Below are 19,848 nucleotides of genomic sequence, written 5' to 3'. Positions count from 1 at the left end.
GGGAGAGCACACGCTGGGACCAGATGGCTGGCTCTGCGCTGGCTGCTATTTGTAGCTTGTGACTTGATGTCTGCCACGCGGCATGCGCTCAGTGTCTTACCAACGCACGTCTGGATCTCGGTTCAGCTCTTTCGGTTTCTTACCTTAAGCGAGTCGAAGCAAGCGATGACTCGTCCGTTTTCCACCTGGCAGCTCTTGGCCGGATGAGCGAACTTGCACTCCTGGTCCGAGCGGGAACACGTGCCCCTCTGGAACTCCCTGCATACCTCCAGCGTCAGCCACTTTGTGTCGCGGATCTGTGCTATGTTCATCGCCATGGCAACTTGCTGGCGCCAAAAGCAACTGGATGGTTGATCAAAAGTACCGCTCGGGCTTTAATCCACGATTTGCGTGTTTATGTCGATGTTGAGGTCGAGATGGCGCGTTGACCAAAGTTTCCTATCGACCGAGGCGTGTCCAGGGTGAAATGTTGCAGGACGAAGTAAGGCTGTGAAAGTTATTGCGCCATCTTCTCCATCAAGTGAGTACGATGTTATCCGGGAGGCAGCCTGCCTGAACGTTCAATCTTATTGCTCACCGGCTCTTCTTTTTCTGGAACATTCACAAGCCAATGTGGCATAGGAGAGAAAGCCCTCTAGGATGCGGTGAAGCAGGCAACAAAGGTGACAGTCTGGGTGGAGTCTGCTTTGGGGTGGGGACTTAAAGACACTGAGGAGGCTTAGAGGGCCCAAGGCGAAGGTTAAGTAAAGGCAAGGTGTGCGATGATGCTCTGCGTGGGCCTTGTGCCGGCTGGGCTGTCAGGTGAGGCTTAGTGGAAGCTGCGGCCCACTGCGAGGGGTGGATGGCGATGATGGACAAACGGGTCGGAGCGCAGTCAGACGAGGGCGCGGCCACCTTTCCTTGCGCTACGGCAGCAAGCGAGCGAGGCGGGAGGGGTGGGGAGAAGATAGAGCTTCAGCGGTAGAAGCAGGTCAAAGCTGCGGCACACATCAGCAAAGGCACTTCCTCTGGGGAGAGAGAGAGAGAGAGAGAGAGAGAGAGAGAGAGAGAGAGAGAGAGAGAGAGAGAGAGAAAAATGAAAACTTTTTTTTTTTGGGTTTTGTTTTGAGGTGCAACAAAAAGTATGCAACTGCAGCAATGAAGAATGTGTAAAAATGTCAGAAATGCGTCGGTTGTCAGCTAGACAAATAAAACTTTCACCCGCCCACTGCACTAAACACACATGGTGTGCACATACGCTCATCACACACACACACACACTGGCGCGTACAAAGCAGCCATTCAAAACTTTCCACCACGTCGACACAATGAAATGAGATGAAAAATCCCGTCCGACTTACAGCAGAGTGCAGCAAAGGCGGCCATTGCGAATGTGTCTGAAGACCAAAGAGGGGAAGAGCGTGAAAGAAAAGGGGAAGTTGAGGTAGGGCACGAGGGGAAAGAGGTTAGTCATTTCCCTCCTTGCGAAGTTCCGTGAAGACCGTGGGCCAATGGGCGCTAAGCGGAGTTGCAGCAACATTCTGGGCTGAGCGCCAGGTGAGAGGAGGCGGAGCCTAAGGAAGGCTGACCTGCCCGCTGCCAGAGTGGAAAAGAGTCAAAACTAACCCCTCGGTTTTCTTCCACACGTTCCGACATAGGAAGGATTGCTGTCATCAAATAATACACAAATGACTTTTTCATCCTTCTCTAATCATGACACGCCATTGTTTGTTTTTCTTTGTCGTTTGTACTTTCGACTTCTGCTGAAACCACGAGTGGAATTTGAATAGTTAGTCTCCCGAGGGATGAGTCTGCTCTTATCAAAGGAAGGGTTAAGTCACCACACCCCCGTGTCGAGAATTTTGTTTTTTTCTTTTTTTTCCCAGTACAGCGAGCAATGCTAGGAAGTGCAAATGTTACGGCACTGCAGCACTGCAACGTGCTGTAACAGAGCTCTGCACCAGCGCAGCCCAGGTCATGATGACCAAGCATCCATGGTTAGATGTGCTTCAAACCAAGCTGCGGCTCGCTTTGACATTGCATGATAACAAAAGTAGCCTTGTGGCTATGAATGACCTTTCAATCGCCAGCGTTATCTTCATACAAACATTGCACTGTAACCAACGCGCATTGGAAAAAAATAAAATCATAGAATCTTCGAGCAACCTTTACTGAGCTAAGGCACATATTTGCTGGGTTATTTAAAGCAACAACAGACAGGGCTTTGTGATTAACATGAAAACTTTTATTCATCTTCGGGGGAATGTATCCCTAAAGTAACTACTTATGAGCTTTGTTTTAAAGATAATAGGTTATAAAAGGTACATGTAAAAAGAATGCAATCAAAAGGAAGCCTATTAAGATCAGGAGCATTTCTAATTTGTTTTGAAGAAAAAAAATTAAAATTCAGCATTGTACCATTTGCGGTTCTCCCATCGGACTACCAACTACAGCATTATGATCCAAAGCTTTTACTCAGGAAGGCTTTGCAATTTTTAATAACTAAAAAAACAAATTGCTTACCATAAACGAAACTGTACTGTTGAGTGAAAATTGGGCTGCCATGACAGGTATGACAGATATCTGTCACTTTTAATATGACGCCAACACACTTTGCAACAAATGACGAGCGGAGCCAACATTGACAGCGCGCTTCAGTCAAATAAAACGCCTTAATAGTTTAAGATATGAAAAGCAGTCAAGATGCCAATGTTTTCTACTTTGCTCAGGCTGTAGCGCTGTAAAGTAAAGCTCATAATGAGCGCTCGATATGATCCTTCATGTCTGAACATGGATATCTTTCCCTTATTGATTGCTTCATCTTTTACCAGTAGGCCAAGCCCTTTTTGCTAATTCATTCAAATCGTCTCGTCTCTCCGGTCTTGAAGATCTCCTTTTATCCGAAAAATGGATGTTGTTTTGCAAAGTGGGCCCTGCATATTTCGTTTCGCTCCTGCGGCACCCCCCTTCTCGAGCTCCGCCACTGTTTTTAAAGGCTGGTGCAAGGTCATCCACGTTAGCAGGAGATAGCAAGCTAGCTTCCCTTGAGCCTTTCGAGCACGTTGTAACATTTGTAACATTGCAGGGGGGGAGCGTGTCTTTCTCTTGACTTCGCTTTGGTCGTTCCGCTAACCCGAGCTTCGCACCGGCGAGCACCGACAGAAATGCCGGCGTGATAAAAGTAACGCGTCTACATAATACAGGCAGGTCTCGGAGTTGTCAGTATGACTAACTACTTGAGCGGCGATGAGAAAACAACAGAGAGGGTGCGGTTCACAGTTATGATAGGCCTTCCTGAAAGAGCACATGAGGTGATTCACCATTAATCAAGTGGAGTTTAAGTTGATGCGGCGTCCTGCAAAATCCACATCTCCGTCTTGTTTTGCTGCAACATCTACTATGGCAACAGAACGTCGAAAATGATAGCTTCCAGCCGGCGCTTCTATTTTCAGCTTTCGACTGCAGAGGAGAAGGTTTCCTTTTGTTTGCTGCTGCTGGCTTTCAGCATACTGATAGAAGTGGAGGCAGGGTGACAGTGTGCTGAGATAGGTCATCAAAGTGGAGGACGCTAGGAGGGAAACACAACACCGCGGGGCTTCATCATGATGCCGATGCAGCTACTCGGAATATTATAGCGTGTCAATAAAACGCCCGCCCTCTCTGACCTTTACATATATGTTTACCGCTGTCTCTTGTAGCTTCCACACACGAAGACATAAAGAGCCGTGATGTGCTTAAGTTGTTTTTTTCTACCTGCTAATTTATCCGCTAATAAATGATTAGCGTTACAGCAGTAACGCAGTTCGAACCAAACTTCTGTTAAAAGTGGACCGTACCACCGACCTAAACATATTCTTCTGATGTTTCCATAAGGTACATTAGCAAGTAGCTTCTTTGTCTCCTTCCACGATGACAATACATCTTTTTAGCTCAAATGAAGGCAAGGATTACTGACGACCACAACGGCCATGCTGAATATCCTCACTAAGAAATGCAATCAGTCCCCCTTGTCGTCATGAAACCATAACCATCTCGCGACGATTGGTTGGTTTGCAAAGGCGCAAACAATCCCCGCTTATTCTTCCTTCAGCCAACCTCTGGAGACAATGAGGTCTCTTGTTTTGCACACACCCTGACAAACTGTGTCACAATGGTGTGTATCGTTAAGTCTTGATAAGATTGTGTGCAAGACCGTGCGTGTGTTAAGGATGTGGGAAAGTCAACGGATATTAACGATAATGGTTGGCCTTATGGCTTAATGAGAAGCTCATTGGATCTCATTTATGTCGTCTGGGTCACTGTGCTGAAACAGCAGCAGCAGCAGCAGCAGGCTGATTTCTACGCAAGAGCGGCTGACACAGTTAGGCAACGCTTAAATATGTCACGGAGTTCATAGTTGAGCATCCCCTTAATATTGTGTAATATTATATTAGTAAAAGGAAACTACCTTAACCTTCCTCTACAACTATACACACTGCATAGTTATGGAAAATGCTGTAATTATTTCTTTTGCCAGTTATCCAAGCGTGATTAATAAAGATTACCTCATCCACTGTGCGAATGGGTTATTTTTTTGTGTGAAATGTAACAAAAGGATAACAAGAATGATAAATCATGGTGATGGAACACCAGGGTTAATAAAATGCTATTAAAAAAAATCTCAAAGGGTGAAATAAAATCACAATAACTAACATAATAAGGATTTACCTTTTTTTTTTTCTTTCAGGGATTTGTTTACCTTCTAAATCAGCCTATTTCTTGTTACTGTTATCTGGATGACTTTCATCGAGTTAATCATTTTCAGGGAGCACAGCCAAGTTCATGAGGTGTGATGAATGCTTGCCTGGCCTAATAATGCAGACACACACATGTTCAGTGGCCTGGTGAGGAAGAAAACAAATGCGGAGACGAGAGAATAAGACTTGCGAGGAAGGCTACCAGCATTACCCGACAGCAGGATAGGTATGATTGGAATGCCGTGGAAAGAATAACAAAATAATTCAATATAAATCCACGCATAAATAAAGATTTAAATAAATATAGATAAATAAACAAAATAAATAAATACAAATAAATCAATATAAAAAACTGAAAATAAGCATGAATAAATGTGAAATAAATAAATGTTGAAACAAATAAATGTGTGACTGTGTGGCAATATTTCCCTTCATTGATTTTGAATTGAATTGATTATACAGGCTAAAACATAAAACTTTGCATGATAAAAAAATAAAAAGTGTGTTATAGTAAAACTAAAGCTAGTTTAGAATTGCTTGTGCTGCTATTTTGCGTTCTTTCTTTGGACACGACAACGCAAAACAACCCTAAAGGCCCTTATTGCTACTTTTTCCAGAACCAGCATGAGTCAAACTGAAACAGCTGGACTGGAGTTTACGGTCAACATGTCGGATTATTAGTCATGTAAAAAGGGTCTAAATATCAGAGAAGGTCAAGGAGGCAAATACTGGTGCTCATTAGAGCGAGTGTTTTCCAGTCAACTGAAGTTGTGACACATTGCTGAAAAGTGGTCACAACACTGTAAAAACACGGAGAGGGAAAAAGAAAAAAAAAAAAAAAAAGCCCTCGTGTAGTAACGGCTTAACCTGTCAGCGCCAATGCCGTCAAGTAGAAAATCCCACAAGTACACTATATCATAAGCTCCACACGTGCAAGTGCGAAGAACACACATTTCAGCTTTTTGCTTGACTAAAATTGGCTTACTACAAATCAGACAATGCAATCTCCCGCTGCATGTGTACATATTTGCGCTAATGTGTGTGCATGAGCGCCACTGTCTGAGCTACCAACGAACTCCCACAAAGTCACAACAACAACATTCCACATCATTGCCTCAACCACAGACACACCACCTAGAGGAAGCCTGGAGAGATGAGAGAGGAGGGGAGGGGAGGGGGGGTCAGTCGTAATGAGTAGGGAGGGTGTCAAAGGGGACGAGAATAAATGATTATTATTATTTTTTTTTTAAAGCCTCACAAGATTCACTGATCCTATCGTGACTTTAGCAGAATCCCATGTTGATGTGATCTGGAGAAAAAAAAACAGGCAAATCCTTTCCATGCCCATCGAGACACACACGCAAGAATTTTCCGAGTGAAACGATCTCATGTGACTAAAAAAACCCAAAACAGAACGACTTACGATTCAGTTTGAGCAATGAGAAGTAGATTCCCTGAGAAGTACATTTGTTTTCCTTTTCCTTCTTGCCTCTGTTTCTTTTCCCCCAACTTTATCCCTCTCTTGGTAACTCCCTCTCCACCAGACACATGCAAACACTCACCGAGTCACACACACACACACACACACACACACACACACACACACACACACACACACACACACACACACACACACACACACACACACTCCCACCGACGGAGTCACCCTCTCCTCCCGCGACCTGAATTGCTTGGCAAGATTCTACCGTACTGAAATACTGTGCTTACCATATAAGGTAGCAGCAGTTTCACGTGTCACATATAATTTACATACAGCGGGGCGGTCGTTTTGCAGTGCGCACACGTTGAAACACATGCAAAATCATGCTTCCCCTTTTTGGGCTGACGCAGCAATGGAGGCAGACGGGACTCAAATGTTGTCTGCAGGATAACTCCAAAGAGTCCGAATGGGGCAACGAGAGACGAGTGGGTGATCTATTGATCCCTGCCGTTTCCTGGACCAACGACGGCGCTACGCACGCGCGCTCACGCGTCAGAAAATCGTCTCGTGAACTCGCCTCAGGAAATAGCTATTGTGACTGTCTGCTTGTCTGCTTTAAGGCAAGGGTGTTCCTAGCAGTGCCCGTGCCAATGGCTATAAAACAAGCTGTAACAAACAGACGTTAACCCTTTGGCGGGCACGCAACAATCCCCGTATTGTCGCTCTGATGCACAGACGCCCACTTTAGAAAGTCAAGACTGCAGCACACCACGGGAGGAAAAGATCGACATTAAACCGCTGGGAGGAAGGTTTACGAAGCGAGCTCTTACCTCTCACATTGCTCTCCGGTTAATGTGTGAGTGCTTCCGCGTGTCGACTGACACTTGTGGTTGTGCGTGTGTTCAGACAGGCTGCGACAGCAGACCCCCAGGCACCGGCTGGACCATTCTCAGGCAGAGGCAGGCAGGCAGGCAGAGCACAGCACGGCACGGCACGGCAGAGCGACTGGCAGAGGAGAGGAAAGCGGGTGAATCAGCAGCGAATGAGCGGAGGAGCTGTGCAGAGCCACCACAGCGAGCGAGCGAGGGAGCGAGGGAGGGAGGAAGGAAGGGAGGAGTGTGTGTCTGCAAATGCGTGTGCACGTTGCAGCGTTGGCTGTTACGCCAGTGTCTCCCCACCCCTGCCTCCTCCAGTGGCTGAGCTAACTGGGCTGAATTTTTCCCCAGCCTCTGGATCATCTGTCTGCTGCCCAAGGAAAGTGGTGCGGATAGGTGTGGGGGGGGGGGGGGGGGGGGGTCAGTAGCAACAGCTGGGGAGGAGGGCAGCTATTAGGAGGAGGCGGAAGTTCAAGCCGTGCAGACCCTGCAGTCTCCTCATCCTCCTTCATTCTTTGCTGCAGGCGGACACCCCCCCACACACGCACACACACACCACAACATGGCCACTGCCTGCCCAGTCAGACCCGGAAGTAGATAGAGAAAGGGGGGGGGATACAGGAAGATGAGTGACAGGAGGCCGATAAAAAGACGAGGCAGAGCGAGGAAACACATCAAATGGAATATGAGATGTGTACAATCCAGTCAAGAAAGGAAGGCAAAAGCAAAATATGAAGAACAGCTTTCCTATTGCTTCACAACCTCTTGCACAATCACTTCCAAATGTTTATTGCCACCCCAAAATTGTAAACACTTGTTGAATGGGATGTTGTTCAAATCAAAATGAGTACAAAATGTCAAATTTGGATGAAAACAAAAATTCATACAAGCTTGAATTCAAAATGTATCCTTCCAATGTAGCGAAAATACCCAACTCAAACAAATTAAAGCTAAGGCAATGAAAACCTAATCTAAATTGTATTCTAATGTTGCAAGTGCATTGCGATATTTCAGATGAAACTTGCCAAAGCTTTGAACGTATCTTTCCGTTCCCTCCCCATCTAATCCCGCACAGTCTAAACACAAATCTTGTGATAAGTCATGTCAAATTTACACGCTGTGCCCTTCAAGCCGGTGTTACGAGCTGCAGTCACAGCTGCAACACCACCGGCTTGCAAACAGCTTGTTTGATACGCAGGAAGACAAACAGTCATGTGATTAGATTTGGGCAAAGCAAAGACATGGTGATGGAGATAACGTATCACAATGCCACCAAAGATCTCGGCTCTGCAAAAACTAATGTGGAATTTCCCTTTCGGCTGAAGCCAGCTCTCTCTCCGGCTTTCTTTTTCAGCCTTATAAATGAGCGTTAATTATATCGAATTGGTGTCCAGCACTTTGGCTCAAAGTTGAATTCTCTAATCCACATCTCGTCCCAAAGAACCGCAAGCGCTCGCATTTGTTACGACGACAGCCTTGTCCGATACAAAGTGTGATCCAAGTTTGTAGACGCCAGATGGATTGCTCATTTAGCTAATTAAGAAAAGTTTCCTTCCTTATCTGCTCCATGCACAGTACAAAACAAACAAGGTGTTGTTGTTGTTTTTGTTGGTTTACAAAAACAGTCAGGTTTAATTCTGCTTTCTTTCCTGACAAAACAATGAATCTCTCCTGGGATCCATTGACAGTTTCTGAATTTCTACAATTGCAAGACCTTATGTGTCCTCAAAATAAATCATATTTGCTCACAGAAAAATAATTAAATGCAGTGGAAAAAAAAATACAAAAAACTACTACCACTGATAAAAATAATGAAAATAATAATAAAAATAATAATAACAATAATAATAATAAAAGAAGGGAAAAAAACAAGAATAAAAAATGGGGTCACACAATGACTTCACACACGTTAACCAACGTTAACGCTAACCAACCGAAAACAGGAAGTGCGTGTTCTATAAATGAAAAATGAAGTTGAAGGGGATTTCCACCAACTGGACACACCAAAGCTGTTTATTTCCAACCGTGTGATTACTAAATGTTTGACAGCAAGATAATAAACGGTCAGAAATGTTTTTTTACGAGATAAAGACGAGGTAGCACGCTCGCACGAACCCCTCGCCATATCCCCCCCCACCTAACTTTTCACACGTTCTCTTCCTTCCCCGATGAGAACAAATTTCCACCTTAAACTGTCCTATCATGTCAGAGCTCTGCTATTTCCCAACCTCTTGTAAATGCCAGCGGCCGGCTAATGTGAACTCTCACTCTCCCGAGGAAATCTCCCCGAGCCTCAGTGTGCCAACCTCTGACTGCTCATCTATCACTAAGCCGCAAATACACATTAGGCTTCCATTACAGAGCATCACAGCGATACGACTGCAATGGGAGCATGCGGCCTGGCCTGGCCTGGCCTGGCCTGGCCTGGCCTGGCCTGCCTGCGGAAAGGCCAGCAGCTGGGAGCAGCAATCAAACTAACCCGTTTAACTTGACTTTATTTTGGTGGCAGTGGAATTAAAAAAGCGAAACAATTTCCTGATTGTGTTACATGTTATTTTAGGCCTGAGCGAGATGTACGCTACGTAAATTGTGCTATAAATATACAGAGCACATTGGTTAAGGCTGCTGAAAACCCGCCGACTTTAGTGCATTATTTGTTGATTTTTTTTTTTTTCCCCCTCATAATTTATTTTCCACACAGGGAGGGGGCTAGGTAGGTGTAATTCAAGTTAGCTGTCAAGTTTGAAATACAGAGCGAGGAAATAGCACGCTGCCTCGTCCTCATCTGGCACTGGAAAGAATGTGTGTGTGCACGTGTGTGTGTGCGCGCCTCCCTACACAAGCTGGAAGCTTATCTTGCAGATAAAAAGGAATCGAATGGAAACACCCTTTCCGAAGAGGCCTTTCACTTGGGCTTCGAGCAGGTTCTCTTTCTAGATACTACATGACATAATGCAAATGCAAAAATATGAAATGCCCTTAACGCAAACAAAAAACTTTGTTATACGTTGACAATCGGACTGGACAACATTGCATATACTTGGCAAGTTAAAAAAAAAAAAAAAAGAAACTGATCCAAAGTCATCAATTCCAAACACAAAAATCAGCAGAGATGAATCGTGTGCTCGGCGTGAGCTTACCTGTGTGTGTCTCGCGCTCAAGTGCCACTTAGACGAACAAAACCACTTTAAGCAAAGGTCACGCTGACGCAACGCACGGCACCATGAAGGAACATTTTCGCCCCCCCCCCCCCTTCCTATCTGTCTGCTACTTTACTCACTCTCCCCTCTCACTCGCTCACAATAGCGCCTTCTGCTTAGCAACGGCCATACTGCAAGTGTGGTCAGGTTTACAGCGAAGCCATCACTGCGCAACATCACGTCTCCATGGCAACCACTCCTTTATCTCATTTGCATCCGTGGCTTGCATTATCTCATGCCAAATATGGTCACCATATTTAGCTCGATCTGCATCCCCATTTTTTTTTTTCTTCTAACTTCCTCTTCCTCTTCACTTTCACAACTGCGGTTGTTACACACGACATTATGTGTACAAAAGTACTGAGGTGAAGAAGCTCTTAAGTCGACAAATGAATAATTATCAAGACATTTGCTACCATTTAATGCTTCCTTCATTGTGGGATCAATGTTGGGAAGGTAAGGTCTATAAATTATCAAACACTTTACGGATGACCGAGAACAGACATTGCCAGCCCATATACTCAGGTTAAGCGATCTTTGACCTAAAAAAAAAAAAAAAAAAGTTCTTCTGGATGAATGGACAAAATTTTAAAACTAGCTGAAAATGCTAAGCGTCCCAATACATAAGCGTTGGTAGATATGTTTGCATTCTTGAAGCGAGAAACTATGTGGGGAGAGGAAGTGGTGGAGAATGAAAGCACAAAGATGAACGGAAATCAGGAAGTGTCTGCAAAAAGAAAAAAAAAAAAAAGGATGCCATAACACTCTCAGAGAAGGCAGGTTTCAACTCACCACCTTCAGTTGGCCTTTTCTCCCCCAAGGACTGCGGCGTCTCTGGAAGTATCACAGGAATGTCGGGGCAGGCCTCTGGAGCCCCCGCATGCACGCATGCACGGGCAAGGCCACTCAGCAGTATTCAGCACCTGTCTAGGGCTGATCGTGCACAGAAAGACACGCAGTCAATCATGCTGGACAGCACAGCAAAAAAGAGCATGAAAAAAAAGGCTGGGTGGGGGGAAAGGATAGTGACTCATCAGCCGGGAAAATACAGCAACACAAAATAAAAGTTGCACATTTGGTTGGAACAAACGTATTTTCTTACACTTACTGCTATGAGTCGAGTCGAAAATAATCGAATCGAGTGGAATCGAATCGGGAGAATTGGAAATTGTGTTAAGCACACGACATTAAGTCGACTTCACGGTGAAAAATAAAAGATTCGAAGCTATCTCACAAACATGCCTGTGTTCCTTGCTTGGGGTGGAGTACATTCAAATTCATCTTTTGGATGGAATTCGGAATGTTTAACACAGCCCTTGCGTATACAGTATGCTACAAGCCTTGCAGCGATGATTTATATAAAGAGGTCTGGTTATGTTGAAATGCTCAATTGATTGATTTGTTGAGTTTCCTGTTTCCTCGTAAGGTGTCTCGGCTCCTCATCTCATCTGACTTACCAGGCCTCCTCTCCTCTCCTCGGCTGCAGGGATGCTGGGACTCAGGGAATTGGAAGTCAATGAAACCATGCCTAATTTAGTCTTCGCTCCTCCTTGAGCTGCCAGGAATCAAGAGTGCTTCCCTTTTAGGGCTCCCAGGACGGTGTGATCAGCGAGTGGCACGCCTGCATTCCGATCGACGCTAAACAGTGAGAAAGACGGGCACGGATGTGAATAGTTCCTAGTTGTTCATTGTGTAAATAGAATAAATTGTAACAAAGTACCCGTGAACTTTTTCGCTATAATCACGGAGTCTATCCTTACATGTCATGTTGCGTCATCCTTAATAGCTGATGTGCAAATGAAACCAGGCTTTGGCCTTAAGTCTATTTTTTCTTCACCGCGATGTGACTATAATGACATTATGATGATTTTTTTTCTAAATGACAAGGTAAATTGAAAGATACTTTAGTTTCAATGTTAGGCATTCTTATCAAAACATAACAAAAATTGTATCTCATCTGAGGAGTAACTGTAATAATTGCATGAAAGAGAAATATAAAAGTTAACAAATTGCACAAGGCCAAAAAAAAAAAATCAACATGATTTAAGTGACTTTGTCCTACTTCCTTCCAATCCATCAACTAACTTGCTATTGTATTTGCTTATAAGTTCAAAGTAGAGATAAATGACCATGTATAAAATCCTATCAAGTCATCTTGACTCATCGGACGACTACATATATCAAATCCATTCTCAGTCAGACAGGCAGGCCACTTAGTAACCTAGCAACCAGGTAACTCAACCTGCCACCTACGTATTGTAATTCTAAAACTCCGCCTGGCATTATTACATTGCCTCAGCCAATCACATGTTGATCAGAGCCGTAAATAACAGACAGGCGCCTGCCGAAAAAGTCAACAATAGCTTTCCATTTGTTCTTGGATTCTTCTTCTCGAAGAGGCAGAAGTTCCATTTTATGGAGTGCTTCAACAAGAGAGTAGATAGTGACCAAAAGGGAATCAAGCGGAGCCTATGATTAGTGAGTGAGTCATAATGAGGCTTGTGGGATGGGACTAGTATATTATTAAAGACAAGGCGGAGAACTTATCGGTCTATATATGAAAAGGCTGCTATGCTGGGTGATGAGGAAGAGAATACAAAAAAATAGCCGTGTAAGCCTTTAAGAAGTAAAACACCATTATAAGCACTTCTCTTGTCATTTGAAAAGCGGCCGACTCCCGTGTAGTCGAGAATCTTTTTTATTATTACCGCTGAGAGTGCGAGCGAGTCTGCGAAACAGCTCAGCCTCCGGGGCCTTATATTTAGATTTTATGACCAATATCGAGTTCTGACCCAAGACGTTTTCAACGGGGTGATTAAAGATGCCATGTCCACGGGGTAAGAAGTTATGACAGCAATTACCAGCAGCCCGCATCACATGGCGTCAATACATACGTCTGTCTCCATTCTCAGGTGATACAAGATGGGAAAAGTGCCTGGAAAGAACACAACAGATTATAACGGCATTCATCAAAGTCATCCGAATCATTTGAAATATAGCCCAAAATTTTACTCAAAGAAGAGAACTGTTAGAATAATAGAAATTCATGTCTCACCCTATAATGAATTGTGACATTTTCATTTGAACCTTTTTGCAATAAATAACTTAGTAGCCAAAAGCTAGCAGATACGATGTAATGTTACTAGAAGGGACAGTTAAAAAACAATATAAAACGAAAAGATAAAATTACTGGCAACACCATTATCTCTCGGACATACTAAGGACAAAAAGTATATATTTTTTTTACACTCGGAAGGGATCGTAATTGACAATCTGCCTTCCCAATGGGATTCCAGTAGCCTACATTCCCTGTTTCAAGGTCGACGGCAGAAGCAAATTAAATTACTTGTCCTGTTTTGTGCCGGTGGCGCCAGGTCAACAGCGACTTGGCTAAAATGATGAGAGCGGGATTCTGAGGGGAGCAGCGTTTTGTCCTGACCCCTCTGGTGTCATCTTTGTGGCGCTAGGATGAACTCAAAAACAGGCGGATTAAATTCTGCTTTTGCAATGAAAGGTGTGTGTGTGTGTGTGTGTGTGTGTGTGTGTGTGTTTGGTGACTTCTGTGAATGCTATCATGCTACTTAAGCATTGCATTCACATTGTGACTGGTTAAAACGATTTTTACAAGTGTTCTTGATAACTCTGGAACATATTCCAGCAAAAACAAAACGGTGGTAACTGTCATTTGCACGCCACCTGCTGGACAAACTGAAGTGGACGTGATGACAACAATGCAGATATGCAGAATTATCCTGTTTTTAATTTTCATGCAAAGTACAATGCATTTTATAAATGTGCGGTTCCGATTTATTTAACTTTTGAGTACCCTACATTTGCTTTTCACCCAACAATCAAATATTTAAGAATGCCTTGTTAAATATTTACTTTGGTACGGTCAAGCCTCTGGCCTGTTTTTGATAAACACGAATCTAATATGGAGAGCTAAGTCATTTTTAGGTGGTACGTACTTAATTGGCATAAAAAGTTTGAGAAACACGTGCTCTGCAGTACTTCTAGTGTGCCATTTCTAGGGTCAACTCAATTTGTTTATTTAACTTGATATCAATATTATTAATTAGGATCTCTTACGCCCATGACTTTTCGGAGCACAAATAAGTGGCCTGAGTAGTGCGTCTTTTAAACCTGGCCTCAAATTCTCGTTTTGTGCGCACGTTGCTTACATGCTGACATTTTTATTTTCCTATATGCGAGGCTTCTTATAGTTTTAACAGTCTGCAGTAGTTGCTAGTAAAAATGCTTACCAATTTTTTGTAGTTTTGTTTTTATTCCGCAAGCGACTGCAGTTTGGCTTCCTGACGCCTGACACTCTGACAAGTGAAATCTCGCGAGAAGTACCTGTGTTACATTACGTCATCGGTCGGATTTGTTGGGACGTTTATTTAGTTGCTTTAGTTGTGTTGTTGTTGTTGTTGTTGTTGTTGTTGTTGTTGTTGTTGTTGTTGCCCCCCCCCAAAATAAATATAATGAATTGTATTTGCTGAGAACGATTCTTCCATGTTGCGACATTTTTAATTATGGCCCCCCAAAAAGAGGCAGCACTACGTAAGCGTCTTTGGGTTTTTGAAAAGCGCTATACAAATGTAATGAATTATTATTATTATTATTATTACGTAATAATCTTTCGACAACACTAGTTTATGACGTCATAATGTCGTTTGTAACAAAGGCAGAATATCGGATCAGCGCGCGTCCTTATACAAAGCTAGCCCCCAGACGCATCTTGTGCGGTCTCTTATTATTTGGGAGCGTCACTTGTCCATGAGAATAATCATGGCCAATGTTAGGTGCGAGACCAAGAAAGAAGCCAAAATGAGGATACGCGCTTTCCCAGTAAGTATGTGCTCCCAGGCAACTAAAATAAACGTGCAAGCAAGTTCCCCACTGGCATGTGAAAAAGAATACGATACCTACTTGTGACAAGCAAAAAGCTGCCACAAACAGGAACAACACCATGCCAGCCATATTCGTGAGTTGTCGCCTCTGACAAGACAAACTATATATAAAACCAAAATAAGTCAAGCTCAAAGCTTGCCATGATGATTGTAAGAAATGACTTAAAGATTGCCAGATTGGGAGCAAATCTATTGTCAAGTCTCCCCTGTCTATAATGTGGATTCTACAAAATGAATTTTTCAGTGCGTAAGGCAGAGAAGTAGCACATTGACTCCAGGGGCTGTCATTTATACTAAAAAAAAAGAAAAAAATCAAATTAGCTTCTCAGGTTCAAACATTAATTTGTCAGAATTATTTATTATTATTTATATTATTTATTATTTTATTCTTGATAAAATAAAAATAAAATCAGCTAGTTATGTCATCTCACCTGTTCACTATAGATGACAATGGATGAGAAATATGTGGAGAGCATCTGGTCCCTGTTAAAGAATGCCATCCAGGAGATCCAGAGGAAGAACAACAGTGGGCTGAGCTTCGAAGAACTGTACAGGAATGCCTACACCATGGTGCTGCACAAGCACGGGGAGAAGCTCTACATGGGCCTGCGGGAGGTGGTCACAGAGCATCTCATCAACAAAGTAAAAAAGAAACCCTTGTGAATGTGTGTATGAACCCGCCATTGATTCATACGGTATATCGCTTTTGACAGGTACGACAAGACGTCCTGAAATGTCTAAATAACAAATTTCTGCAAATCTTAAATCAAGAGTGGAATGACCATCAAACTGCCACCGTCATGATCAGAGACATCCTCATGTACATGGTAGGAAGTTAAGAATGTGGTGGCCTTTTTATGAAGCTTTGATCTGATTTTCATTCTTCTACAATGGCAAAAAGATTTTGTATCTCCAGCTTGGCCAACCTTGTGAAGTTTTTTTTTTTTGTGGGCTGAGCAGAAGCTCTTGTTGGATAACTTGAATTTATTCTGCAATCCCAGGACCGAGTTTATGTTCAGCAAAACAGCGTGGAGAACGTGTACAACCTCAGCGTCATCGTATTCAGAGACCAGGTGGTCCACTACAGCTGCATTCGAGAACATCTATGGCAGACACTACTGGACATGATTAAACGAGAAAGAAGGGGAGAAGTTGTAGACAGGTATGGAGGACTATTAGGAGTTTATTTCCCATGGTGCGTTCTCTTTAGAGTCCTGCCTTATTGTTGACGGGAAATATTTGAATTGCAGGGGATCCATCAGAAACACCTGCCAGATGCTGATGGTCCTCGGCCTGGACAGCAGGATTGTATACGAAGAAGACTTTGAGCGTCCTTTCTTGGAAATGTCAGCCGAATTCTACCAGGTGAGTCCCGTCCGGGTGCCCCGTGCCCTCTCTAGGTCTATTAAGTAACCCCCCGTATCGGTCGGCCCGCTTAGATGGAAAGCCAAAGGTTTCTGGCGGAAAACAGCACCAGCATCTACATTAAGAGGGTGGAGGCCAGAATCAACGAGGAAATCGAGCGCGTCCAACATTGTTTGGACAAATCGACCGAGGAGTCCATTGTCAAGGTGGTGGAAAGGGAGCTGATAACAAAACACATGAAAACCATCCTGGAGATGGAGAACTCGGGCATGGTCCACATGTTGCAGAATCGCATCACAGAAGGTAGAGTGGCTTTGGAAATGTTTCCAGATGTGAAGCTGGGTATACCCGTGACCTTTGTCCTTACTTTGACCCGCAGACCTTTTATGCATGTACAAGCTGTTCAGCCGTGTCCCTAATGGTTTAAAAACAATGTGCGATTGTATGAGCTTGTACTTGAGAGAACAAGGCCGGGCTCTGGTGTCAGAAGAAGGAGAGGGCAAGAATCCAGTCGACTACATCCAGGTATACCGATCGGGGACGCATCTAAAAACCAGACTCGAGTATTTTGTCTGTTTCCTGAACAGGGCCTGCTGAACCTGAAGATGATGTTTGACCGTTTCCTCCACGAATCGTTCAACAATGACAAACTATTCAAGCAAACCATAGCGGGAGACTTTGAGTATTTCCTCAATCTCAACTCTCGCTCACCCGAGTACCTCTCGCTCTTCATCGACGATAAACTCAAGAAAGGAGTTCGAGGGGTACGCCCGTGGAAGTATCACAAATCTGTCATGGGGAAAATGCTAGTTCTAATATTTCTTTGGTGTCCTTATTAAGTTGACAGAACAGGAGGTGGAGTTGATTCTAGACAAGACCATGGTGTTGTTCAGGTTCCTCCAGGAGAAGGATGTGTTTGAAAGGTACTACAAGCAACACCTGGGCCGGAGACTGCTGAGCAACAAGAGCGTGTCGGACGATTTAGAGAAGAGCATGATCTCCAAGCTCAAAGTAAGACAAGGTCTTGGCGTCCGGTCTCTGGGCTCACGCTCTTTGCTCTTTGCAGACGGAATGCGGATGTCAGTTCACCTCGAAATTGGAAGGGATGTTTCGAGATATGACCATCTCCAACGGGACTATGGATGAGTTCAGACGACACATGCACGTCACGTCGGTAAGACCTTAAAAATGGAACGCATGTTCAGGTCAAAAGTCGAAAAATGCTACCCAGTGCCTTCGTTCACGTCACAAGCACAATTGCGAGCTAGCTATTATTACCTGTTCCTACCACTACAGCGTGAAGCTAGCTAGCTAGCTAGCTTTGCCCCAAAAATGCATCTGCAGAGACCGCTTGATCTCGTTATTTATATTCTCAAGCGAGGAGACGACGCCGCGTATTAGTCGGCGACCCGTTCCCCCCATCCGCGAAAATCTCACGAGCTAATTGGTGGATATCGCCTCTCATCGTGAATAGAAAAGCGATGACGTGTTGGAATATCTGGGTCATTGGAGGCTTTTAAAAAATATATTTTTTTGTAGCTTGAACATGCACTGGTATTCAAATTTGAGAGCTTAGACAAGGGCTTGATTTTACTAGTCTATTTAAAACGTCTCTCTCAGGCTTCTCTATGTGGTGTGGACCTAACTGTCCGAGTACTCACCACGGGTTATTGGCCAACGCAGTCGGCGACGCCCAGATGCACCATCCCTCTTTCCCCTCAGCACGCTTTTGAGGTGTTTAGGAGGTAATACCTGTTCAAATGACATACTGGGTTTTAGTTAGTACTTGTTTTTTTAGAGGCTTCTCTTTGGCAGGTTTTACCTGGCCAAACACAGTGGTAGACAGCTCACGCTCCAGCATCACATGGGCGGGGCAGACCTAATTGCAACCTTCTACGGTGCTTTGAAAAAAGTGAGTCTCCAATGCAACTTTTCAGGTTGACTTTTCTTGGGAGGACGTATAAAAAAAAAAAATGAACGGTCTGAACTCGTGTCCAGGATGACGGTTCCGAAGCGAGCTCGGGAGGTGCCCACGTGAACGGTTCAAACGCCCGTAAAACAATTTTGCAAGTGTCCACCTTCCAGATGACTATCCTCATGCTCTTCAACCAAAGAGAATGTTACACTTTTGAGGTTTGTTGCAGCTTAAGCTTCATCTTTTACTGTTGAGCAAGACTTTCTGGCAAATTCTCTCTCTTTTTAAAGGAGATTCATCACGAGACAGATATCCCCAGATGGGAGTTGGTACGAGCGTTGCAGTCTTTGGCCTGTGGGAAGCCCACGCAGAGAGTTCTTACCAAAGAGCCAAAGTCCAAGGAGATTGAAAATGGACATTTGTTTACAGTCAATGACCATTTTACTGCTAAAGTGCACAGAGTCAAAATACAAACAGGTAACATTTTGACAAAAATAATATATATATTTGACTTGACTACCCTGTGTGCTTTCTAGTCGCTGCTAAACAAGGCGAGTCCGACCCAGAGAGAAAAGAGACGCAGCAGAAAGTGGATGACGACAGGAAGGTCATGATCGAGGCAGCCATTGTGCGCATCATGAAGTCCAGGAAGAAGATCCAGCACAATGTCTTGGTGGCCGAGGTGAATATTTCAACATAATCCCAAATTGACGCTATTTGACATGGTTTGAATTGGATGTGCTCAGGTGACTCAGCAGCTGCAGACACGCTTCCTCCCCAGTCCCGTGGTCATCAAAAAACGCATCGAGGGACTTATAGAGAGGGAATACTTAGCGAGGACTCCGGAGGACCGGAATATGTACACCTACATCGCGTAGAGGGGACTTTGCAGAGGAGGAGGATGGACTGTGTTTAATTTACAACATACTCAAACGGCAAAGAGATCTGCACGGAAAATCAACATCCTCTGGGACCTACCTGGAATCAAAGGAGCAACCCCCGCCCCCCCATGTAAAATGTGAACTGCACCTTAGTTGGTTTCAATACTGTATAGAAAGTAATTTATTTTAAAAAAAAGTGGAGATTTCTACAAAACCCCAGAAAAAAAGTATTCATGCTTTTTTTTGCTCTTAATATAAATACGCAGAAGCCAATTTCTTTTTATATCATTGAATTTCTACATTGTGAATAAAAATAGGTTGATGCTTGATCGTTTGATATTTGTTCTCCTGAAAGTGTTTTCTTAAACTATTACAAAAAAATAAATAATTGATATCTGAAGACACAAGACCTGCTGACCTCGCAAAATTCAAATCCAAGCTGCCATAATATTGGAAATGTTTTTTTTTTTTTTTTACACTCTATGTGTACCAAATGCCTGTACACCTCTATTATAATTCTTAAGATATCTATCTGATACAATG

At 43.7% G+C, this 19,848-nt stretch overlaps 2 protein-coding genes across 17 annotated transcripts in view; one reads left to right on the top strand and one right to left on the bottom strand.

Moving 5' to 3' along the window:
- mbnl1 (muscleblind-like splicing regulator 1) overlaps positions 1–11,815 on the bottom strand; it is a 35,972-nt gene extending 24,157 nt beyond the window's left edge. For 3 of the 16 annotated variants that reach the window (XM_037275794.1, XM_037275799.1, XM_037275802.1), the window contains exons 1-2: positions 6,987–7,262; positions 144–1,007 (exon numbers count right to left, since the gene is read on the bottom strand). In XM_037275794.1, coding sequence (XP_037131689.1) covers positions 144–317 — 174 coding nt within the window. In that variant the 5' untranslated portion in view covers positions 318–1,007; positions 6,987–7,262. Of the gene's footprint in view, positions 1–143; positions 1,008–1,340; positions 1,509–6,138; positions 6,299–6,986; positions 7,263–10,171; positions 10,310–11,023; positions 11,165–11,688 lie in introns of those variants that run through there. The other 13 variants (XM_037275810.1, XM_037275806.1, XM_037275808.1 and 10 more) reach the window with 8 other exon arrangements.
- A 3,773-nt stretch (positions 11,816–15,588) lies between these two features.
- LOC119136942 (cullin-3-B-like) lies at positions 15,589–19,517 on the top strand. Its single transcript, XM_037275820.1, has 15 exons — positions 15,589–15,786; positions 15,858–15,971; positions 16,146–16,306; positions 16,395–16,509; positions 16,584–16,812; positions 16,889–17,034; positions 17,097–17,273; positions 17,350–17,520; positions 17,576–17,683; positions 18,130–18,254; positions 18,325–18,421; positions 18,508–18,642; positions 18,715–18,901; positions 18,961–19,106; positions 19,171–19,517. The coding sequence occupies exons 1-15, from the start codon at positions 15,589–15,591 to the stop codon at positions 19,300–19,302; spliced, it is 2,241 nt and encodes a 746-aa protein (XP_037131715.1). The 3' UTR covers positions 19,303–19,517.
- The last annotated feature ends 331 nt before the right edge of the window (positions 19,518–19,848 follow it).

This window comes from Syngnathus acus, chromosome 17 (genome assembly GCF_901709675.1).
Source record: "Syngnathus acus chromosome 17, fSynAcu1.2, whole genome shotgun sequence".
Taxonomy (NCBI): domain Eukaryota; kingdom Metazoa; phylum Chordata; class Actinopteri; order Syngnathiformes; family Syngnathidae; genus Syngnathus; species Syngnathus acus.
The sequence above is the reverse complement of the archived record's forward strand: the minus strand, read 5'-3'. Positions and strand labels throughout refer to the sequence as shown.